The sequence below is a fragment of the Lepidochelys kempii genome, chromosome 4 (genome assembly GCF_965140265.1).
Source record: "Lepidochelys kempii isolate rLepKem1 chromosome 4, rLepKem1.hap2, whole genome shotgun sequence".
In the NCBI taxonomy this organism is placed as follows: Eukaryota; Metazoa; Chordata; order Testudines; family Cheloniidae; genus Lepidochelys; species Lepidochelys kempii.
The window spans coordinates 34,286,300-34,312,485 of record NC_133259.1 but is presented as its reverse complement, the minus strand read 5'-3'; the positions used below and the strand labels follow the sequence as shown (position 1 = coordinate 34,312,485).

The 26,186-nt window shown below is 40.7% G+C and overlaps 1 protein-coding gene across 3 annotated transcripts in view; it reads right to left on the bottom strand.

Annotated features, from left to right (window-relative positions):
* ANK2 (ankyrin 2) overlaps positions 1-26,186 on the bottom strand; it is a 572,992-nt gene that overhangs the window by 477,006 nt on the left and 69,800 nt on the right. For 2 of the 3 annotated variants that reach the window (XM_073340929.1, XM_073340928.1), the window contains exon 2: positions 10,018-10,078. The exons of the other annotated variant lie outside the window; for it this stretch is intronic. In XM_073340929.1, the coding sequence (XP_073197030.1) occupies positions 10,018-10,038 (21 nt within the window). In that variant the 5' untranslated portion in view covers positions 10,039-10,078. The remainder of the gene's footprint in view (positions 1-10,017; positions 10,079-26,186) is intronic. 3 annotated transcript variants of the gene reach the window in all.

The window sequence follows — 26,186 nt, the reverse complement described above, 5'->3', positions numbered from 1 at the left end:
CACTCCTCCAGGTAACTGCAAAAGCATTCACACCCAATGCCCCTAGTGAGGTGAGTTTGTGTGTTATCCATGTAAGATTTTTTTAGTGCTGTTGGGTGGTTATTATTATGTTGTTGAGAGACTGACAGGCTACTTTTTAGTGCTTAAACTTAAAGAAATAAAGAATACCAGAAATCTACTATTATCTAGGTAGCTTATCGGTGCACTTGAAAAGAACATTCTTTTCCTGTCCCTATTTAGTTCCCAAGTCAGTACAAAGCCTATTACAAAAGTGCTCTTTTGCTTTGGGAAGGGTCCTTTATTGGTGCAGCCATATGTGGGAAGCTTCAGAAATCAAGTGTGGAAAAAGATGAAAGACTGTAATTAAGAGAAATATCAATGCAAGGAGAACATCTTTAAAAGTGGCTTTGAAGACAGGGTCAGAACAGTTTTTTCATCCCCTCTGATGTTATAAAGAAAAATTGTAAAAACTGCTTTAAGGAAAATGGTTCACTCTCAGACATAAATTTCCTTACAAGTACCTTATAAAATGTATTTGGCTGGCAAGAACTACCCATTCTCAAGCTCGAGACAAATAACGATAATGCCCTTTGGACTGCCATACTTGCAATAAAAGAAAAATAGGGGTTTGGGCAGCAAGGTTAATGCAGAAAACAACAACAAAACCCCACATTGTTGGCAGTAAGGTTAAGACAGACAAAAAAAAAAAAAAGAGGGAAAATTTGGCAGCTAGCACGTTGCTCATTGCAGCCATCAGTTCACATGTGGAATTTCACTTGGAGACTGAAAAGAGAGCCATGGACAGTTTTAAGACCCTATCAGCTTTTCCCTTTAGATTTATAGACCTCTTTATATAGGAGAAAGGAAGTAATTTTGGTAGCTTTCAGCCCATCAGTAATGGCTTCTTCTGCCTTTTGATTCTTATTACTGAAAAAATAATTATAATTCCCTTAACTTTTTCAAATGAAAATTGGTGTTTTTCCACTACTGTGAAGCTTCAAAGGCAAACTTTGCAAAATCTAGCTATTGTATCTAGTTAAAACTATCTCAGTCCTTTCCTTCATTTCTCCCCCTCGCATTTACACTTCCACATTCGTTTAATGCCCATAACCAATGGGACTGACAACACATAGCAGTGGAGATACTGACATGCTCTCTGATGTAAAGCAAGTATAATGCATGTTGACATGTTTTACTCGGATTGTCTCTCTGACGTTTGCCTAAAGCTGAAAGGTATTTTTTTGTATACCAGTTATATAGTCTATATATCAGCATGGAACTCCTGCACAATGGGTTAATTCAGTCAGTGCACTATAATACATGTGTGAGATGGAGATCCTACTCACAATCCCTTTTGTCCACTGGGAGAAATGGTGTTAAAGACAAGACAGATTGATAGTCTAGAAGAGATGTTCTCTGGGTAATTTGCTATTGGGAAGGATTGATATATGTATATATTTTAATGGCTGGCAGTAATGGAAAATTACAGCAGAGCATCCAGACAACAGGATTAAAAGGCTAAGTGCTTATACTAGTTTCTAAAAGTCATTTAAAAGTTACAACTGTGTTCGTTTTGTGTTTTGGTTTTTGAAATGTTCAATTCACACACACATGCTGTAGAGTTTGACAGGACATCTTTCAAAATCATGTACATTTCATTTTTTAAAAGGGTAAGCACTTATTACAGGCATGTGTGTGGTGGAGACAACTTGCGATTGTTTCCTGTTCAAATTGAAGGAGTCTAAAGACTTAGTTTTAATAAAGCAGCTCTGGTATAGTGGGCTTTGCTCCATGTGATGCCAGACAAAAAGGAAATGGGCCTGACTGATTCAGCTCCTGTGGAGCCAGCAAAGTGGCTTTGCATGCCAAGACGACGACAGCTCTGGAACCTGTTGCACTTGAGTAAGCTTGAGCCAAGGGGAAAAATAATCAGTTCATTTCCCATTCTGTTACAGACAGTCAATCCCCTAAGCAATTTCTCCTTTGAAGAAAGGGACGGGGGAGCAAGGAGTCTTAGTACACGTAGCTAGCCCCCAAGACTGGATCATTGTCTGGTGTGGGTAATGAGGACTGAGAGCCCTGCAGGATCTCGTTCAGAGACCCAGAACGAGACTGAATCCTTCAGTTTGATTCAGAGGATTTAGAACTGACCCAGTCTCTGCAGATTCACTTGGAGTTCATGTTTGATGAATGATAATCTCCACGAAGAGCCCTCCACAAACTACTGTGCCTACCATATCTATCCTAGGTTTTGATGTACTCACCTGTTAGTGTGCTGTAGCTTAGCACTTTTCTCTCTCTAACCCAACAAGCTCCGGACAGTCTCTCCCTACTCCCAACCCAGCTGCTTAGCTTCAGGGGTGAGATTGATGGGAATGGTGAGGTAAGGAACTGGCTGGTTGACTAGGGATAAGAATGGGGAAACATGCTGGTTTCTCAACTGCATGAACAAGCTTAATCTATTTGCCAAACATTTTTGAGTCAGGGTTGAACACTAATTCAGGTTGATGCGAAATATTTTTACAGTTTGTTTTGAAATATCACACCACTCTGCAGGTAGTGTTCTGCTGTAGATAAACAAGCTCTCGCACTAGTAACAAAGATTAGAAGTAGAAGGCCTGTATGTTTGTGTTAGAAATGATTTAGTACAGTCAGCAACTAAACTTCCTGAGTTGACAGAATGATCTCATGTCTGCACTTTTTATCTTTATCGTTCTATAATTAGATTTCTCTCCTTCTTGAAATGTGCAAATAGCACTTCTGGTTTTCTTTTCCCTTTTGTTTACATTAAAACTTAATATAACTTCAATTGGCAGTCATGAGGATTGTACTTTGAGATCATTGTTGTCTTCTCTTACTCTTTTTCATTGTAACGGGTGGTGGCTTGTTGTTGTATTACTCCTATCTTGCCAATTTCCATTTATTGTATTGCCATAGTTTGTTTTTTCTGGGTTACTTGCATTGGATCTTAAGAAGATGATGATGATCACAAAAACGTTTTTTAACATGACGAAATGACCACAAACTAGAATAATAAAATGAAGAAAGCGTGTGTGTTTGGTTTTTTTCTGGCCTGGAGATTTTTCTTGGGTAGGGAGTTGGTAGCTTATCGTCACCAAGAATTTGATTACAAGTACTAGGTACCTCATCACATGAAGTTCTTACCATATGCTGGCTGTTGCAATCATTTTATTTCATTTTCCAATGGAGGGGTGTCCAAATCTGAATAACCACCATAGCATTTTATATTAATTGGCACTTTGCTTGGCAATTTCAGAAGACAGGAAGGTCTGACTGGGCATGGAGAATAAATTACCCTTTGAACCATAAAGATAGTCAGGGTTGAAACAGGATGGGGAAATTTGATCATGTTGGCATTTATTTACTGGCTATATAAAGGACTTCATTCTGCAGGGCTCTAGCATGATCATTGCATTTGCATTAAAAATTCTAAAGAAAATGTAAGAAAATATATATATTCACTTTAACTAAAATGAGCAAGTGGAAAAACCATAGGGTGGTATACTGCCTTTGACCCCCAAGCATTGTTTTGACCCCAGAAAAAGAGATGTGCCAGTGGCTCCATGAGGTCTATTAAGGACTTAACTATTGCTATTGATTTATGTGGAAGACTGCCAGAAACTGTGGTGATGGGTAGCAGTAAAAAGCCCTAAAATAAATATGCACACAACAGGTCTGATTCTTTGAGGGTGCTGAAGCCAGTGGAACTTGAAGGCACCTTTCAGAAATGATCACCACCTTGTCGGGTTAGACCCACAATGCCCTTGCTATGAGTGGGAGTTGTGTATTACTTGCCCAGTGAGTGGATATTTAGGCCCTTTAAGATACTTATGTAGCTATGGTTGAAATAGCTTTCAGCTTAGAGAATGAATGAGGAACAAATTGGGTGTGGTGACCATTCTGCTCAAAGTAGTGGCTGTAGAAAGAACACACCGTGCATGGTTTTCCAGACAGTTCTTCTCTGAGAAATGTGCTCTTAGGCAGTAAATCTCCTGCCTTGTTCTACTGTTAGTACTCAGATATGTGACTTTAAGTACACCTGTCAAGTCTGCCAGTTATAGTGCAGTGCTCTTCAAGGACTAGGTCAGTGCCAAAAGGCAAACCACATGGTTAAATACAAACGTATATCTTCTTTCCACACTGTTTCAGAGTTTCTGCCCATTAGCACACCCACAACTTCTTTCATGATGTTAGTCTCAGTAGTCTCTGTCCCTTGAAGAACTCATTCTCTCTGGACTCAACAAGTACCTCTTTTGGAATCCTTGGCATCTGGAGAATAAGCCAAGTTGCTTACTCTAGTAAGATTTGCTATCCTTTCAAGTATTTTTAAAATTGTATATTTTTTCTTAGAACCGTCAGCATTTCCTAATATGTCTATTAAATTATGATGTAACAATAGCAGTTTACTAGTTGGCTACCCATATTATAAACAAGACATAATTCTTCATCTAGACAGCTTTAATATCCATTTAGATTTGTAAAGATGTCACAAAGAATATGCCAAAGAGAATTTCTATTAACACTAAACATTTTAAGTCAATGAAGCAACTGCATCACTGGAGACAACAATTGCTTTGAGTTGACTTGCTACATCAGAGCCCAATTTAACTATAATGAGACCTAAGGTATAAGGCACAATCAATGTTTCCCAGTTAAAAGGCTTAGCAAATTTTACTATTCGCAGTGACATCAACTGTGGTACTTGGGAATGTTTTTGTGTTTACAGCACGGCCAGTCAATAAAACAATTCTGAAAAACTACGAACTTTGCTTCAATAATTCAGTAGGTTTTTTGTAAAGATGGATGCTTGGCCTTCAACTGGCTCCTGCTCTAATGGCTCTATGCAGAATCCTAATGCAACATGTTGAAGTACTGCAGTAGTTAAACATTTTCATTCGTGTTTTGGTCAGAGTCCACCAGAGAGGAAAGTCAGGCCGCAAGGCAGCTGATAGACTGAGGAGAAGAGGAGGGTGGTCAGGACTGCTTTGCTGCTTGGCTCCTTGAAACAGTGCAGGGAGCATGCACTATAAAATCTAATTATCTTCCCTTTGAGGGGGAAGCTGGAGAGCAAGAGGCAGCTGCAGACAGGTCCCAGCAGGGCAAGGAGTCAACTGAAAATGTTAGTTGGCTGACGGAAGCAAAATGCCAAATAATTACCATGTTCCATTCTATGAAATAATAGAAGCTGCCAGATTCCATGGCTGCAGAATTGCAGCCTCTCTGGGATGTTGACTATGATAAATGGGGCAAGATACACCTCTTAAGTTTGTTGTTTTAGGCTGTATGAAGATTCAGGCAGGTGTCACAAGATCAGTTTACACCTGGGTCATTTTTGGGGAGTTCTCTCTGCAATTATAAGGGCTAGAAACATTTTTTTTTTAAAATGGAAGTGTAAGAAAGGGAGAAGATAAGAGCATCTCAACTGCCCTGAAACCTGTTCATGACTTCCCAGTGGGTTGTAACCCACAGGCTGACAACCCCTGAGCTACAGTATGTCCTTTGAAGTTTCACAACCGGAATGTAGCATATATCCTTGGTATGTTGTTTAAAATGTAACCTTTCTAGTCTAGTGTATATGGCTTGATGGACAGAATTGAGTGTCACAGAACAACTATGGAAGGAAACAATGCTTTTAAAATATCAAGTATTAATATCCTAGGTTGCATGAGACTATGACACAGTCCACCATTGGAACAGCAAGGAGTGTACTGAGCCCTAGTTCTAAAGATACAATAATAAAACGTTGGCTAGTTTGTTTCACAAATATTAAAGGAATTTTGTTTTCTTCATCAGCAGACAGTCTGCACTGGCTTCTAGTAGAATGTACACAGCTGCAGTGAGGTAGTGATAATTCACTGCAGAGTATCATTGTGGAGCACAGAGAGACAGGACAAGATACATTTCCAACAGGAAGCTTGTAGTTACATTTCAGAGCTCTGATAACATGTCAGATGTAATAGATTAAATTGTCTGACATGAATCACTGTAATTTCATCTTTTTATATCATTACATTTGTTTCCCTGCAGTTGATCCTAATTTAACCCATGAGAGACAAACCTTATCCAGGATAAACTTTTATTAATTTTACACTTATCAACTGCAAGGGATATTCAACATGCAAACACTGTACCAGTTGTCCTAATATTTTTCTTCTGTTTATAAAACTAAAGAATAAATTAATAGTATCACTGACATTGCACAGATGATATAATTCCCAAATACACACTTAAGACAGGCACAGTAATGTGAGGTTTTATACTGTGGTCCTCCCATAGTCATTTCCTTTGTATTGGGCCACCAAGTGTTCTACTAAATTTAGGGTTCAAAGGCAAATCACCATTTTTAGTCAAACAGGATTTTATTTCAGCCCTTTGAAAAGGTCAACTCACAACAATGTTGCCAGTGTCCCACCCTCCCCAGGCAGAGCCCCCAAGTCTGAGTTCATGCGGAGTGTGTTTCTCTCTGAGTCTAGCAAGGGACAAGATTTCCAAAAGTGGGCAGTGGATTTTGGATGCTCACCTTAGACATCTTAAAGAGGTCTGATTTTCAGAAAGTGCTGATGTAACCCGCATGCCTAACAGGGAGAGATATAACTTTAAGAGATCTAGAGAGAAGGGATAGAGGAGGAATGAGTGGTGTCTGTTGCTCTGTTCCATATCCAAAAGTTTCTGGAACTGCTTGTGGTAGTTTTTGGCATGCTCAGTAGGCTCCTTATAGATGGATTAATAAGAATTAATTGAGGAAAAGTAGCCAGGGCAGCTGCTTTACAAAGACACGTAATCTGTGTGATGGGTCGGGAGAAGCTCAGCCACAGGAACAGAAAGAGGCTGTTTTCCTCTAACTCTGAAGCATTTTGCAGCAGAATTATTCACTTACACAATTAATACCAATACGCTGGTTATTAGTTAGCTGACTAGCTAATTAAGTGATTCCACACTCCAGCAGAGGAGGAGAAAGTCCGTGTGGGGGTTCCATTTGGATATTTCTGCAAGCAAGAGAAGGAAAGATACCACTGCAGTACCTTTTGACTCAGGTGATGAACAGAGACTCTAACGAACTCAGCCTAAAGCTAATGGAACTCTTTTACTTCTCACTGTATTTCTGTGGGAACTGACCTGTTTAGATTTAATCTGTGTCTTTTGTTTATATTTACGCTTCACTTTGAAGATAATGTATGTGGATTATGAAGTCGCCTTGTTATTTAGTAGCAATTAAGCTATTATTTTGGTTTTTATTATAAAATTTTACAAAGTTGGTACTTAAGTTAATTCCTCTTGTTCTTTTTAGACTTGATTGTGGGGAGGTTGACCCTGTGCAATCATTGCTGAAAATCCTCAATGGCTGATTTCTGGGTCTCCACGTACCTTTCTATACGAGTTGTGTTGAGGCACTGGGAGAGCAGTAGTAAAGTAAATACTAGCCCATTCAAAGGTTACTCTGAGAACCCACCATTTAAAATGAAGGGTGAAATCCTCCTCCACTGAAGTCAATCAAGTTTTGTCATTTACTTCAGTGGGGCCAAAATATCATCCCCAACTCTTCTTAAAGTTTCTCAAACTGAGGATCCCTGAACCACTGGTCACTTTTGAAAATCTTGGCCAAAGAGCTCTTGCATGGCCAAAACCCTTCCTTTTAGAGGCCCAATTGTCAGCTTTACCCCCTCTAGCAAAGATATCTTATACCCCGAAGGGATGATACGATACATACTTTCCTTCCCTACCAAGCCAGTTCATTAACCTCTTCCTCTTCTTGCTGGAGGAGGAGTACACACATTTTGTCAGAACTGTTATATTTCCTTTCTTCTAACATCCTCTGATGCGCATAAATATAATCAATGCTCCAGTCAGTACAGTGTTATTTAGGGGGATGCACTTATAAATCATTTAGGCACTTTTGAACATTTTAACCCACATCCTGGATTCGTACTCCATGCACAAACCAGAAGAAATTACCGTATGTTGTCTGTATATAGCAGAAGGAATTACTTTGTCTGAATACAGATTTAATTTCATGAAAAGGTCTAGCTGTGTCTCTCATCTCTACTTTCTCCAATTTATTTTCTACCATTACTGAAATATACATTAATCAGAAAATATTACACACTTCAATACAGAGCAAAACTGAACAACTGAGTCTTATCTGCAGATTTTATCAATGGGAGGAAAGCATGTACCTTCAATTCATACTCCATTTTCATATGTTAGTATACAACAGTGGAGTTGAACACCAGTTCATACAGAAGGGGAAGCTGAGCATTTGTTCACTGGGAACTAGGTAGTGTCACCCTACCACTTTTGCACATATACACATTTGTTCTAAAGGTTCTTGGTGTTCCTAAGAAAGAGCAAGTCTCGGGGGAACAAATTTGACTCATCTTCTTTCTCAGCTCATGTTGTAGAAATCTAATTGTATGTCCTAGTTTTCAGAGGTGCTGTGCACCTATCACACCCATTGGAATAATCAGGAACTGGGGTTCTTCAGCACTTTGGAAAATAAGGCAATTAATTTCCAGATAAGGAAAAGCTGTGGTAAAAAGCAAGCTGAACTACTCCTCTTAAAGCAACTCCAGGTAGCCATGACATCAGTTTCAGAAGAGGCCACACAGGGTACCACATCTGTATAAGATGAACATCCCAATGAAGGCCCAATAGGGTAAAACAGAAAAAGAAAAATGGGGCTTAATGGAAACGTGCGGCTAAGTAAAGAGGTTAATTGCAGCCAGCATTTAATGCCTAAAAAGTCTGCCAATTAATTAAACATTAGCATTCATAAAAGGATAACAACTTGATTTATTTTGAGTGACAGTTGTTTCCTCAGCATCCAGGCTCTCATTTCTGGAGGATTCCACAGACTGTCACTTTTGACAACAAACATTCTATGCAAGTAAAGTCAGTTGCTTTGAATTATTTCAAAGATAACCAGCAGGACAAATGCTGCAAACAAAATATAGCAGAGTAGGCTTCCAAACCTGTGGAGGGGAGTTATATGAACAAATCTCATCATTTTGTTAACAGCATCTCTCCAGATACCTCCTTCCATCGCTTGGTAAGCACTTACACACTTTAATAACCATCTGGCTGGCACAGAACTGTCTAGAGAACAAGGAGCCATTTGGCTTTTTCAAGACTACTCAGTGATGTCATCTCTTAGAGAGTCAGACATGACATGTCTATCAATTTTACAATCAGCATAAGACAGATTTTCAAATGAGTACCAGCAAAGGAGCAATACAGCATGACCTCATTCAAAATGAAAGAAAATCTTGAAAGATAGAAAAGAAGTCAAACAAAAGCTTAAACAGTCCACTTTTCATGTCACCACTCCCGTCTTCCTATTAGTCTTTCAACTATCACAAATTAACCCATTTCAACATACTGGCTAAAGAATAAAGAAAAATACTGAAAAAGTGTATTCTCTTCTCCATAGTGTGACAACCCAAAGCAGGACCTCCTGCCCTATTAAAAGTCAGTTTGGAGCTCAGTTTAGAGTCAGAAAGGGTAAGCACATTGAAGCTTACAGAGGTCCATAAGTAGGGGCAGGGAACTGAGTGCACTAAAGGGCTTCCCACCCACAACTGATTCTCATTAATTAAACAGTCCATTCTTCCTTAAAACCATCTGACTCCTTCTAGTGATACACCATTGCAGTAATCGCACAGCTTTCTATAGTGGGCCAAATTCTACTTGTGCACTGACCTCAGTGTTTACTAATATACTGAAATCAACAGGTCTGGAAAGCACTAACAAAGGATAAAATTTGGTCCATTAATATGAGTTATATACATGCATTAAGAAGAGAGTAGACTCCCTTAAATATTAAAATTAATTTAAGAATAGCATTTAAACTAAGAAAACCATAAAATGGCTTTTTGATCTGTGCTTAATTCATTTCCTCAGAGCAAACTAGTGTCTAAAAAATAAAAATTTAACCATAATACGCATACAACTGAATTCTTCAGACACTGCCCTTTCTACTAAAGCGAATTACCAAAGTACCTTTTGCAACATGGTGGTCATTTGAAATGCCAATTCTTCATGTCCCTGTTCAGTTACTTACCTAGAAAAGAAAAGGAAAAAAATCAGAATTTTCCAATACCCTTAAATATGCCTCTCATCATCAATACATTTAACATGAACACAAATCTGGATTCCCCTTCAGTAAGTCTTCCTTAATAATAGGTACACTACAAAACACTATCTCTGTGTCTGTTCAAGTTTTTAATAGATACTTCAGAAAAATCTATTAGAGTCAATATGTTCCAGTGGATAGGACACTAAACCAGGAATCAGGAGACTTGAGGTGAAATCCCAGCCCTTTGGAAGTCCATGGAAGTTTTGCCATTGACTTCAATAGTGCCAAGGTTTCAAACCATTGGTTCCCTGCTCTGAACCCAGCCTCCAGTGTGACCTTGGGCAAGTCACTTCCCTCATCTGTTTCCTTATCTTAAAATTGGGATAATAATATCCAACTTCCCTTAGGTGCTTGGAGCTCTGGGGATAAAACATGCTAAATGAGAGCTAAGTATTATTATGCAGACTAGAATTTGTGGTTGAGGAATAGGTTGTTGATGAGGAATTGGGAGAAGAAAATATTTTCTGTTGCTGACCATTATATTATTTAGCAAGAAACATATGAAGAGGTGAACTATCTTTTTCTCTCCCCTCTCTGCTATGTTGCTCCTACCCCTTTATTTCCCAACCCAACAAAAGAGTTTCTAATATGGCTACTACACTCCAACATCTGAGTTAAACTAATTTAGTTTAGTGCTTAAAAGAATGTACTGTTTAATGATGAATTACCTGTACTCAAACTTCACATTCATTATTGGTAATTTTGACAACATTTAGCTTTGGCCAAACTTACAGAGGGACAAAAACAGTTCAGATGAACTTTTCACAAATCATAATTATACACCATTTTTGTTTAGATGATAAAACAAAATAACCCATTGCTCAATCCTGTTACCATCCCCTATACATGTATGTACACAAACCTCTCATAGATTATCAGGGAAAGATGAATCCAAAAGAACCTTATACACTATTTTGGGGAATTATATCAAAACTGAAGTGTAACTACTTTCGTGGTGGAATATTGACACTGTTTAAAAGTACTTAGCAACAGTACAAAACCATTTAGATCAAAAAGTGAAGAATATCACAACCTATGCAATTAAAATGATAGGTTGGAAGTAACTAATTTCCCAAACTGGAATATTGCAAGGACCCCAATCCAAGCACTCACAAATCTATACTGCAAAAATCAGAGTTTTTTTAAAAAAATAAGCTTTGGATTGTTTGTATTTTCCTTCTGAGCCTTTAAGGTTAACATTTTCAAGTTCTTCTCTGTAGCCATAATAGCTAGAAACTTACTTTTCATTTTTAATTGAAACCTGAGAGTCTTACATAACCACATGACTCCAGGAGCTGGAGCTTTCAGAAAGTCACCAAATATCGGAAGAGTCATGATAAAATCATGAGAGTTGGCAAGACTGACCTTTTGGTCTCATCTTGAGGATGTGCTTTCAGTAGCACAGAGTTCGTAGGCCCTCCAACACTGATAATGGAGAAAAAAAAACACCCAGCCAGTAACAGCCACAGGCAACAAGTGCCAGGGGCTGCTTGGTGCATCACCAACTACTTCTAAGGCATGTAGCCAGACTGCAGGAGCAGCACCATGGGGAACAACTCTATGCCCCAGAAACAATTACATTAGCAGCATCACAAGTTATGCCCTTGCTCATGGAAGCCTCTCTAAACCAGCTAGCCACCCAACAATACCATGAGGAATCATAGAATATCAGGATTGGAAGGGACCTCAGGAGGTCATCTAGTCCAACCCCCTGCTCAAAGCAGGACCAATCCCCAATTTTTGCCCCAAATCCCTAAATGGCCCCCTCAAGGATTGAACTCACAACCCTGGGTTTAGCAGGCCAATGCTCAAACCACTGAGCTATCCCTCCCCCCAACAAAGGGTGAGTACAGAATCTCTCAACACTTCTCCTCCTCCCCCATCAGACCCAAGAGCAGTGGCAGTTGGGCCCCAGATGCCAATGGCTGACTATCTATATAGAGCAGGACCCAGACCAGAAGGGCAGCCTATAATGGACTTCCAACCAACCGGTACCTGCAGCTTCAGAACCAGGACAATGAACATTTTTGGTCTACATATTTTGGATAAAAGCCTTCATTCCAGTTACTACATGACACCTCTCCTTGCCTTACCCCTCCTTCTTAGCCATGCCCTTCATCCATTACTCCCTCTCCTTTTCCTTGCTGCCTCCGTTCTCCTCTTCATTTCCCCTTTTCTTTTCCTCCTACCGACTCACCACTTTCCCAAACATCTCACGTCTCCCACCCTACACATTCACCACATATAAAAAACAAAAAAAACACACAAACAAAAACAATCTTAGATAGCATAATCCCAGAACATTAACAACAAAAATAGACAATCTTGTGGATATAATCCTGGTCCTCTCATTCACCTGCTCTTTTACAGTCTGTCTGCTATTTCTTGCCTATACTTAGATCATAAACTCCTTAGAGTAGGGGCTATATCTTCAAAACATTTTATAACATGTCTCTGTCATTTTAGCCACTGTATGAACACACAATAATAGAAGTAGTAGGCGCACAGGTTCCAAGAGAAAAATGCTATGCACTGAATCAGCAGCACCACTTTCTGCAACATGCTGGGTTTTTCTGGGAGCTCTCCCCATCCACCTGACCTAGGAAGATGGAACATCACAAATTCAGAATGAAAGAAATGCAGGCCAAAAAAAGCCTGCTCAACGGCTTCTTCGTTCAACACAAAAATGCATTTGAATTTCTTAGAGAAGGGTTGTTCCCAGGACCAATGCGTTGTGTTTTCCAGATTTACCTTTTCCTAAGCTTTCTGCAAAGTTGGAAATGGATTTGAACAACTCACACAATGTGGTGTAAGAAACACAAAAATCAAATGTTCTTCACTGCATTCTGAGAAGAGTTTAGAAGCTGAATTGTAAAACTGCCTGCATTCATCTGATTTTATGTTAGTACAGATTTCACATCACTGCCAAAATCACACATCTATTGCACAAATTCCGTTGCTTCCATCTCCCGTTGGGCTGCTCTGTTCTGCCTCTGAATAAGCTCAGATCCGCCAGCAGAACTTGTATTATCCACTTTTGAAAAAGAAAACTTTAGTCCTCTGGTCCTCATGCCCATGTTTAGTCTTCTCCAAGAGAACCGTAACTGCCAGCTACAGTTCACGGACCTCTCCAGTGCCTGGATCAGTTTCAAATTTATAACGCTATTGTGTCTTAACTGTGCAATGTACTTAGCTGGATTTAAAGTGTACTTCTTTGTACTCAGTCTTCAGACTGACAATTCAATGTTCTCCTGGCATCTGACTGAGAACAACTGTCTGGTGATGAAAGGCACCACTTTTTAATTTTCTGCCCCCTCCTCTCCCCTTCCCCGCTTTTCAAGGAGAGTGTGCCTCAAGCTTAGCAGAGAGGCAACACTAAACTCCTTTCTGTCTACCACATGAAAATGTATGGCACAGATGCCCCTCGGAGCAAACTCCTCTACAACTTCTTTCCCTGACCTTAATAAATAGCTACTCAGTGTAGAGATGATGAGAACAGCAATGCAATGATCTGCACCCATGTGGTTTTTCTCTCCATTGTTTTCAACACCTTATGGGAAGCTGGAAAAATTAGAGATCACCTAAAACCAAAAAGCACTGGTACAAAGGCCTTCTATCCTCAAGAAAGCTTCAGAAAATACAATTCAGTTCCTCAAGAATTTTGTCCTTTGCCATTTGGCAAACAGTATGCTGATTCTTCACCCCGATCGTCTTCTAATGAAGCTGCAACCAACAGAGATGTCTTTCATTGTCCACGAACAGAAATCATTGTGTCAGCAGGAATGCATATCTCTCTCATCCATACCTCATTTTGAGTGATATAACTTACTTTAGTCCCAAAGTTCAAATGTTCTATACAAATTTGGTCTGTTTACACATTTTATCACTGACATTGATGTACATGGGAAACAAAGAATTGTGAACTTGAGGATGCAGACAAGGTGATTCACACTAATGGAATGAATCCTACAGCATTTCCTACATACAGAATTTTGTGGGGTCCTTCATTTTGGGTCTTTGTCACACAACACTTTCCACATTGGGTGTAGGCAATTTGAGATGTATGGCTTTGCACATGACTCAAACTGGTTAGGGCTGCAGAAGATGTAATCTCCTCCCCCCATCAGGCTGTATTCAGTGAGACAATTTCCTCTGGCCTCTCCCTCTCGTACAGCACGAAGCCAAAAACATCCTAAAGCACTGTTTCTACCAGCACACCTGTACAGAAGGCAGACCCCCATCTTACATTATTGCTCCTCAGACCCTTATGCATATGTCAGGTATTGTCAGTGTCAAGGCCTCTATTAGCAAGGACAATGACATCGTTTTAAAGGCCTCAATTGAGGAAAGCATCCTTATTCAGGAAAAAACATTTAAGCACATGCTTATATAGGACTTAAGCATGTTAAATTCTTCTTTGTTGAGGAAAGCACTGAAGCAAGTGCTTGAATTGGGGGCCAAAATTCTGGAAAGCTGTCGAGTGCACCACCCTGCCCAAGCACTGCCATGTAGGAACACAGCCAGCACTAAGGTCTGCAGTTCCCTGCACAATTCTGAGGACGTGGGTATTAATTCACCTGCACTTGACCACCATATTGCAGGGTAGCTGAAGGAGCTAACATAACATATTTGAGTGTTCTCGCTTATGTTCCATTCCAACTCCCATTGACTTCAATGAAAGGTGGGATAGGCCTATAAAAGACTAGCTTTTTTTTTTTTCCAGCAAAGAACAATAAGTTAAAAGGAGAAGGAAGGGACATCTTTCCAAAAGTTTATAACGATTAAGTTGGTCACAGTTTGCAGTTTGAACTTGAATTCACTGTCTCTTTATAGTATAAGAGAAAAGCAATTTGTTTTAATAATAATAATCAGCTACATTCAGACCTGGTCTAAGCACACTAAGCCAATTGAGTTCCACCAGGGATAAATCTGGCCAACTGTTTATAAAGCTCATTTTATCAGAACCAATTTCAGATCACTATGAAGGTGAAAAGGTATAAAATGGAACTAAGGCACATCAGCAGAAACATTAACAGCAACATACATTGTGTGATTAACCTGCTAACTTCCAAAGAATTGGACCCACAATAAGAAAAGCCACCCAAAATTAGGGTCTAAAGAAAATTAATTTTATATTACAGCTGCACCGAGAGGCCCCAAATCAGAATAGGGCCCCATTGTGTGAGGCTCTGTGCACACATGTACAATACAAAGAATAGACCCTGCCCCCAAAGGTTTTAACATAAAACAAGTCACAAAGCACCAGAAAATGTGGGATTAATTTCTTTATCATAAACCCTATCAAATCTTAGATACCACTGTGATATGGCCAGTTTATAGAACATATTATATAACATCAGTTTCATGCATTTGCATTTCTCATGTGAACTATTTACAAGAGCAGCAACAAAAGGATACTAAATTTTTATGGACCATAAGCAAATTTGAGTCCAAAATTCTGTTTCTCACTAAACCAACAAGCCAACTGGTTTAGAAAAGGTCATAGAAAAGTTAAAAGGCATTTTTTCCCATTTCAGCATTCCAAAAGAAACAGACAAACACTGACACAGATTACCAGTTCTGAATTCCAAGCTTTTGGGATAAAGTGAGATTTCAAGCATCTAATTTCTAGCTCTCACCATCCATGAGGGAATGTACTGGCAAAGATAGTAGTGCAGATGGCTAAGATAATTCTACAACAAAAAGACCCAACTATCAGCTCTGCTGTACTACAGAGCAACCCAGAAATAAGCCTGCAAGCTATAGGGCAAGTCACCACAGAAGCCCACCTCAGCTTCTTATAAGTCAACAGATCAGAATGCTACCAATCTTACAGGTAAAATAAAAACTTGGTGCTAAGTGGCCCTGCTTAAGGTTGGGAAGCTGAGAGTAGAACCTGTTCTAGAGGCAGGTGGGAGATTGAGTGGTTGTGGGTTGGGGGAGGTGGGCAGGGTTGTCTCAGCAGCTGCGGGAAGGAAGGGGGGATGTAGTATCAAAAACGTTTTCTGGCCAAATGGCTAGGGCCATTCCTAGCTGAGAGATGCCATGCCTAAGATGTCTTGGCTATCTTTCATTCATGGTCAGAATGCAACCTCAAGCTTCACCAAATTTAAATCAGGAGACCCAGTCTTGGTAAAATTGGATGAGGGGAAATATTGGAAACACCAGCTATTGTCTATATTCTGAGATCCTATATGATTGAGATGGATCAAGGTTTTCAGTACAGGAGGTATAGGTGGCATCTTCAGCTACTTCCAAACCTGGCTGAATTGCTATGTGACCCTACTCAGACCACAGACTCAGTGAAGGAAGACACCCCACTGAAAAGAGTCCTAAACCTATTGAGCAGGGGGCTACCCCTCTGGGATTTGATAATCAAAGTGAATCATTTGGAAAAGTATCTCTTGGATGCCCAGATCCGGATAAGCAACAAAGCCAGTGACTTGTCCGGATTTACAATTTGTTGATAAACGTTGTTAGCAACAATTCTTATACAGGAGCAAAATTATAAAAAAATCAAAACAGAATTCTGCCATGCCTATTTATAGGCCTCCCTCTGGGGGTAAATGGGAGCACACAACTTCTTTACCTCTACTGATCTTGGGTATATCCCTGTAGTGGGCACAGGAGTAGTGGGGCTTGCTCAGACAGGTTGCTTTAAAACCTGAAGGGTTCTCACTCTGAACTCCAAAGGGCTCGTACATCTGTAGCAAGGTCAGTAGCCACCAACCTGAGTGATAAACTTACAAGGAGAAACACACAGGTTACATGTAGGGTTCTGGGATTGGTTGGCTGACTCCTGGCGAGACTCTCTGGTGTTTGGGCCTGTGCTCAAACAAAGTATTGCCCATATTTGTACATGAGAGACAGGGTAGATTGGCCATCAAAACATTTTGCTTTGACTTCACAACACTTTTTTTTTTTTTTTTTAAAGACAAGTGAGATTCTATCTACCCTAGTGTTGCTCAGCTCTCTCCACAAGCTCGCTGCACTCAGCATTCTCACCTGCTGCCCATTTCAAATATATGGGATAAAATATTGGTACAGCACTAACACCACCCGGAGCAACAACCACTGAATATAAATTGCAGCTTTTAGCTATAACACAATAATGCAGTACCCAACTGCAGTCTTTATGGAATTAGGATCCTAAATTAAAGGGAGAGCCTTTATATACCTATTTCTTTGCTTAAAGTTTGCAGGCCAGCTGGCACTGGATATTCCCCTTCTAAAGCTAGCTCCTTTTTTCTGTCAGATAGTTGCAGCATACTGGCCTGGAACGGAATCAGCAAAGGTCAGAAAGAAGGAGAACAAATGCTGCCTTTGTACAGGTTTTCTGGAACACAGTGAGAGTTTGACTCATAAGTATAATACAATTAGAGACAGTGTACATTACACAATATGTCCAATATTAAAGCACTGACAGCATGAACTCTTTCACTTTGACACATGTTCTTGGAGTCAAAAAGTCTTCTGAAAGGTTTTCATTACAGAAGTACCACACAAAAAATCACTCTTGATCTGCTATTTAGTAGGAGCTTAATAAATGCTTAAACTCACATCTCATAGGGCCTGATCCTGTAAAGCCTTTGAAATCATTGGTACTCATCATGTAAGGATTTGCAGGATTGGGCCCAGGGTCTCTTCTCTCTTCCTCTCACCCTCATCACCCAAAAAAGATACGCAAAATACCTTCCTATGGGGTCAGTTTTGCAATGTGTTACGGGTGCATACTACCATGCAGGATCAGACTCTAAATCTTTTTAACAGTGAATAAGAAATCCTGATTTTTCTGAGTTTCAAATCAGAATTTCCAAGTGGCAATCTGATGCAGCCTTATACAACCTGATTGTTTATAAGTTATAATGCAATATTTTCATTTGCTGTGATTACATCAGTGATCTTAAAAGCACTGAAGTGCCAAAGTCTATATCATCTGTCTCCAAGGCGCCTGTAAAAGTAAATCCGAGCATTAATGGTGCAGTAATCTATTTAATTCCCTGTAGGAACAAAGAGAGAATATTTCTGCTTCTCTGATAAAAAGAGAAACCTGCTGCATCCTTCTTTAAAAAACAGCTCTCTGTGAAATTACCAGCCAAGATAATCATAAATGTATACTAAATATATATAAATATATATTTACTAAATATATGAAAAATCCAGGTGAGAGTTCTGCCTCTGCTTAGAATCATTATTTTAATTAAATGTAAGTTTGTGCAATGAAAACCACAGACTAAGTGGAAATAACCTTATGGCAAAGGATATCAAGGTTTCTCTAAATACTGTACTTATGTCATCCACTGACTGTGGCCTTATGAGAATATGCCTTTTCAATGTTGCTTGTGTTTTGACACAAATATCATAGAATCATAGAATATCATCTAGTCCAACCCCCTGCTCAAAAGCAGGACCCATCCCCAATTAAATCATGTGATAGCAGTTATGCATACTCACCTCAGTACAAGTTTCCATTATGAAAGGGATGTAGAGGTTTGAGCTAGCTAAAAGATCCCCAGCTAGCCCCTCTTGCTGCTCACACAGTTACTCGTCTGCTTTTAGCACACTAGCTCAATCAGAATCACACTCAAAGTGTAGACATACCCTTACACTCCAAGAGAGTGCTCAGCACGCAACACATCCCATTGTTCTCAGTGGGAGCTGTTGAACAGTTTTGAAAACCTGACCGCTTCATTCAGAAAGCTAAACTGGAGGTGAGCATTTTTGAAAATTGTGGATGTTGAGCACTTTGGAAAATCTGGCTCAACAGTTTCTGCTTAACCTCCTTCCAACAAGTTTTACTACCTGTTTATGAAATCATTTTCCCCCTCCTTCTCTCTCACAAATTTTAAAATTTTGATCCAATTAAAAACAAAGAAAAAGAAAAAAAGAATCCAAATATGAATGCGGTCTGGAAAACACTGTCCCCCTACAGAGCCCTGCCAGCAAATATTTTGAGATAGCCTCCAAAAATATTGGCTGTGCAGAGAAGGGGAGAAATTATGTCAGTTACATAATTCCCAAAACTTTTGTAGCTGCAGCAGTTCCCTGACAGCTGAGATGCAGAATGGAAAGTCACATAGCCATTTCTAGCTTAGGAAAGGACATTCGTAATTAAAGCATGCAGTGATTGTGGTGTGCTATGTTAAGGACCATTTCAGTGCTCTCCTGTCTGAGATGCATTAAATTTCTCATCCATTCACTGACCAGCGGAGTAGAATCCGACAGCCATTAACATATTATGAAATTAAAATCACAAGGACAGCTCTAGAAAACGCAATTTGAGGGCTCAAGCCACCTGTGACCTTTCTTCTGCTCATTTACTTGTTCAATATGATATGCTTAAAGAAGCTTTTATTTGTCTGGGGAGGTTTCTTATGAGGCAGAGCAGTCCAGCTGGCCAGAGCCATTACTGCACTTTTAAAGCATTACCTCATTTGTTTGGCATCCAACATTTTATTTTCACAGTTTTTGTTATATTTGAAAAGAGAAAGAACACACATACCTGGTGCACATCTCCTCAAAAGGACACAAGTGAGAGTTACTTGTATGTTGTGGTACAGAGAATCAGACCCACAAAATATACAGATTCTCTGCCCCCTCCTCTGTTTCCTTTGTGAGACTCCTGTAGCACAAAGAGGGTGGAACCTGTTCCTAACTCCACTGCTGAGGATTTCACTGGCATAGAGGAGTTCCCAGCGGGCAAAGAACCAATGTAGCCAGCTTCGTGCTACTCTCCCTATATCCTCAGTATAGGGGCCATGTTATGGGTTCTAGAGTTGGTCAGAATATCGTTTAAAGGAGACTGTTTCAACACAGTTTTCAGCAGGAAGATTTGAGAGAGCGTGCACTAGCTTTCTCTCACTCTACAGCAGGGGTCTCAAACACGCGGCCCACGGGGTTATTTCCTGCAGCCCACCAAGCGCCTGCACCCCTCCCCCACCCAGAGTTATTTCCTGCGGGCCACCAAGCTCTCCTTCCCCCCTCCCCTGCAGCATGCCGCGTCCCCGCTCCTCTGCCTACCTCCAGGTGCTTCCTGCTGCCAAACACCTGTTTGGTGGCGCTTAGAGCTTTCCAGGAGGGAGGGGGGAGGAGTGGGGTGCCACTCACTCAGGGGAGGAGGTGGAGAAGAGGTGGGCAGGGGTGATGATTTGGGGAAGGGGTTGGAATAGAGGCAGGGAGGGGGTGGAGCTGGGGTGGGGAAGAGGTTGGAATGGGGGCAGGGAAGGGGTGGGAAGAGGTAAGGCAGGGGCGGAGCCTCATGGAAGGGGTGGAGTGGGGGCGGGGGCAGCGGAGTGGGGGGTGTCAGTGATGTTGCCCTCAGGCCAAGGTACTAGTCCTCATGTGGCCCTCCTGGTGATTCGAGTTTGAGATCCCTGCTCTACAGCCTAGTGGTTAGGGCACTCATTTATTTCCAGAAGACAAAGGAAATGTGCACCTGTGTCCATGTCCATTTGGTTAGGTCATGAGCCTGGGATGTGAGAGACCCAGGCTCAAGTCCCTCATCTGCCTAGATCAGAATGATGTGGGATGAAAAATTCTGTTCCGAATCAGGCATAGCAGTGACTAGAGCCTGGGTCTCTCACATCCCAGACTAGTGCCCTAACCAAATGGATATGGACACAGGTACAAATCTCCTCTTCCCTCCAGAATTAAAAAGCTGAAGTTTTGATCTGCAAATACATATTTTGACATAATTCTGTTTTTACAAAAATATTCAAAAAAGAGTTTGTTTTATTCCAGTGCAGAATTAAAACAATTCTGAAACCTATGAAGTTGACAAAATGAAACTGTCATCCTTCGGTCAGCTCAGTAGATTCATGGGGTGAATTCCTGGCCCTGCAAAAGTCAATGTCAAAATTCCCATTAACTTCAATAGGGCCAGGATTTCACCCCTAGACTTTAAGGCCAGCACAGACCATTATGATCATCCAGTTTGACTCTCTGCACAAGGGACACCATAGAATTTCACCCAGTGATTTCGGCATCAAGCCCAACAACTTGTGATTCAACTAGACCATCTGCTTTACAAAGACATGTCAGGGGAGGGGAGGAGGCTGCACTCTGGCTATGCTTGGCAGTTGTTTGGTCTCTTGGGGGCCACTGCGGGCTTCTCAGCTGTTCTACCTTGCACCAGGGCCAGCTATAACCAGCTCCCTAATTGCCACCTCTCTGTGTTGAGCATAAATTTGGCAGAGTACTGAATCTGGCCCACAATATTCTCCTTTTTCAAAAAGATAGGAAAAAAGACGACAATAAGGACGAAATCACCTGCCTTTTTTTTTTAAGCTCAGTTATCTAAGGAAAAAACAACCAAATTTGCTTCTTGATTTCTTTTCCCGATCATCTTTTAATAAATAACACAGCTGACTGAGAATCTGCAGAAAAGATGAAGGCCTAAACAATGAAAAACTTTGACACCAATACAGGGTTATGAATCCAACTCTAAAACAAACCTTCTCAAACTCCCCTCCTCTCTCTCTTCTCTCAGGGGAAGAGCGGCGTAAAAGATTCCCACCTTCCCCTCCAGATTCTGGCCCAAGTTTTTAGAATAACCAAAGAAGAATTTGCTTCTAAAGATCCTGAATTTAACAGTGATCCCAGTGCATGCTGGGACAGGATTTTAGGAATCTGAGTTAGTAATGTGTGAGGTGCTGGCCTCACTGAGAGCTGAGCATGCTTAGCACATTGCAAGAAGACACAAATATTGCACAACTGGACCCTATGTATTGCCAGGTGAGATGCACATGCTCAGTTAATGTACATGATCTCAAAGTAAATGAGTGCACTGAAAACACCCCCAGTAACCTGAAATGCTATGACTCTCAAAGATCCCCATCTATCCCATTTCACCCCCACTCTCATCATAGTCACAGTCTTTCTTGCTGAGAGGAACAGAGGGGGTCTTTCCTCAAAGCTCATCAATGCAGTCACTTCACCTGTTCTCAAGAAATTTAAGTATCCTTCCTCTTAACACAGTGGAAGTCACACCTGTGTTTAATCAAAGTCACTAAAAATTAGATCTGGTTGCAAATCTTACACCATCATAAAATCATACATCATCAGAGTAATTTTGCAGTTTACAGGCTTCTCCATAAACCAAGAGATCATATTCTCCCCATTAAGAAGAGATGACAGATTCTCTCCCTTCTTATGTTGGCCACTGTTTGTTGAACAAGTCATCATAAAAATGCACTCAAGTCTTAATGGATCTGGATGTACCTAAAGTTAGCTCTCTATTTTATATGCTATATGCCTCAGGACTTCTTTGTCTGATTGTCCTGACATGATACCTGTTAGTTGCCAGCTATCGTTGTTGTGGCACCAGTTTTTCCTGTTTGCAAAAGATTCACCATTTAACTTGACCCATAAAGCATTTGTTATGGTGCATGGCACTGGATCAGACTTAATCCATCCGGGCCACTGGTGTTGTCAGTGCCACACTGAAAGAATCTGGTAGCACAAAAGCTGGGTCTGTCCCTCTGGGAGCTTGGCAGGAGTAGAGACAGTATATCTCTGTGAGCACTCAAGAGAAGGAATCAGGAGAGGGGAGGGATGGGAAAGTATTTAGATGCTAGGTGGGTTAATTGCACATTTCTTAAATAAGAAAAATACTCTGTGCTAGTGATTGGCAAGGTGCATGCTCCAGCTCAGAATGCAGGTGTCTGAATTTTGAAAACATGAAGTGCTGAAGTAATAAGAAACCTTCATTTTCTTAACAAATTTTTACTAAGATCCTTGGGAGGAAATATTCTCCTTGCTCCCGCCACAACCCACGTAGAATGGGTCCTCTCTATATAAGGATCTTCGACCTCCTGCTCAGGATGGGAAGGTCAGTTACCTCTGTTGCGCTCTCTCCCATCCCATCCCATGATTTGCAGATGTTGCCCCCAGCATCAGCAAAAGAAAGGTGTAAACCGTTCTAAGTAGAGGTAAGATGAGCAATTGAGGAGTATGCATGTTAAATTAAAACTGTTACCTAATTTACAGATTTCAAGGCCAGAAGGGGACATTGTGATCATCTACTCTGACTTCCTGTATAACACAGGCCATACAACTTCCTCACAATAATTCCTTGAGCATATCATTTAAAGAAACATCCAATCTTGATTTAAAAATGATCAGTGATGGAAAATCCACCATGGTAAATTGTTCCAATGGTCAATTACTCTCACCATTAACAATTTATGCTTTATTTCCAGTCTGCACGTGCCTAGCTTCAACTTCCATCATGTTATACCTTTCTCTGCTAGACTGAAGAGACCACTAAATATTTGTTCCCCATGTACATACTTACAGATGGTAATTAACTTTCTCTTTTGTTAAGCTAAATAGATTGAGCTCTTTGAGTCTAATTAAACTTCTAGAATAATCATCTTCTAATGCATGATCACGTGCAGGAACAAAGCTGCAGCAGAACACTGGTCTCAGTAGACAAGAGACCTCAAACTATGGGACATGTTTTATGGCTCCAAATTCCTTGGAAATCCATCAATGCCAGCTGAGCTCTTCAGTGATAATTTTTCACTGAACAGCTATCAGGGGCTAGTGAGGAGAAGTGCCAAGAGAGGTGTAACATGTCAAAGAGTTTAAGCAAAGACCGAAAAGCAAGATGCTTTCACCCTTTTACCTGGACTGGTCATGAAAAATGTGGGGCCTTTCATTCTCCCATGCCTTCCTTTCCTCCTTCTGGATACTGTCAGTTCAGTGGAAAAGTTCTTTAGGACATATTTAATTTCAGTGAAAGAAAATGAGTTCACCTGTGCAAACTGAATTAGTAATTCAAAGTTCATATACAGACCTAGGGGCAGATCATCCCCTGGTGAAAATCAGTACAGATCTATTGAAGTCACACTGATTTACAACAGCTGGAGATTTGGCTAAATAGTCATATTTAAGGCTATGTTTTAGTCACGGGTGTTTTTAGTAAAAGTCACAGACAGGTCACGGGCAGTAAACAAACATTCACAGCTCGTGACCTGTCCATGAATTTTACTAAAAATACCTGTGACTAAAACTTGGGAGGGGGCTTCCCGTGACCTCATAGGTGCTGACTCCGCCCCTACCTGGTTCTGTGCTTCCCCTCCCCAAACAGCCAATGGGAGCTGCAGGGGCAGTGCCCTGGACAGAGGCAGCACACAGAGCTGCCTGGCCATGCCTCCGCCTAGCAGCTGAGTGAGGGGGATGTTGCCACTTCCGGGGAGCCCCCCAGGTAAGCACCGCCCAGAGTCCGCCTCACCCTTCCCATGCCCCAATCCGCTGCCCCCTCCCACACCCAAACTCTGCTGCTGCTGCGGGGGGAAGGGTACCGGGGGGGAGGGAGGGGGGAAATGGCATGAGACTGCCGCAACAGCGGCTGGTGTGCCTGGCGCATGGAGCTGCCTGAGCTGCCTCTGAGCCAGGCACACCGGCCATTACAGAAGTCACAGAGGTCACAGAATCCATGACTTCCATGACAAACTCACAGCCCTAGTCATATTGTACTAAAAAATGCAAGTCAGAAAAACAGGGACCAGAGTAAACCAGTCTCTATGAATCTTTAAAGTCAACAATGTAAAGTGACTATAAAAAATTACTTCATGAACATAATAAGTAGAGGTTAGGTACTAGAGCAACTGAGATAGTTTATACAGCCAAACAAAAAACTGTGGGTCTAACTAGGTGTATACCAGTCATTGTCTGTTTCTCCCTTTCCCCAGCCTTTGGTCAGTTTTTTGCCTTTTTAGATTGAAAGCAATTCAGGGCAGTGACTCTGTCTTCCACTGTGTTTCCACAGCACCTAGTACATTTTGGGAGCTACTGTAATATTAATAATAATGTTTGTATCTAAAGTTAGACTAATTTGGAATAGAAATAAGGTTCAAATTTTAATAGAGGGTAACTACCCATGGGAACAACTTCTCTAGGGTTGTGGCTGATTCTCTTTTTAATCAATGAGCAGGAAGAAAACACAGTATCATCACTGTTAAAGTATTCAGATTATACAAAAATTGGGGGACTGGTAAATAATGGAGAGGACAGATCACTGACTGAGTAATCAGGATCACCTGGTAAGCTGGGCACAAGCAAACAATATGCACTGTAATATGGCTAAATGTAAATGTATACATCTAGGAACAAAGAATGGAGGTCATACTTACAGGACGGGAGACACTATTCTGGGAAGCAGTGACTCTGAAAAAGACTTGGGAGTAGTAGTGGATCATCAGCTGAACATGTGCTCACAGTGCGATGCTGTGGCCAAAATGGCGAATACGATTCTGGGATGCATAAACAGAGGACTCTTGAGTAGGGGTAGAGAGGCTATTTTATCGCTTTATTTGGTACTGCTGCTGGAATCCTGCATCAAGTTCAGGTGCCCACATTTCAAGAAAGATGTTAATAAATTGGAAAGTGTTCAGAGAAGAGCCATGAGAATGATTAAGGATTAGAAAACATGCCTTATAGTGATAGACTCAAAGAGAAGATGGGGTGATTTGGTTACAGTGTATAAGCACCTATGTGGGGAACAAATATTTGACAATAGTTTCTTCAGTCTATCAGAGAAAGGTATAACACAATCCAATGGCTGGAAGCTGATACTAGACAAATTCAGGCTGGAGATAAGGCATACATTTTTAATAGTGAGGGTACTTAACCATTGGAGTAATTTACCAAGAGTTGTGGTAGATTCTCCATCACTTGATTTTTAAATCAAGACTGGATGTTTTTCCTAAAGATATGCTCTGGGAATTATTTTGGAGAAGTTGTATGGCCTATTACACAGGAGGTCTGACCAGATAATCACTATGGTCCCTTTTGTCGCCAGAACAATGAATCATCACTTGAAGACTTTAAATCAAAGTTGAAGGTCTTTCTAAAATATATGCTTTGACTCAAATACGTGATGGACTTGATGCAGAGTTTACTGAGTAAGGTTTATTAACTGAGAAGAGATCACACTAGATCATCATTATGGTCCATTTTTATCCTTAAAACATGAATCTCAATGACTTCTACAGCAAAAGTGTTCGTTCTACACATAAAAAGATGCCTT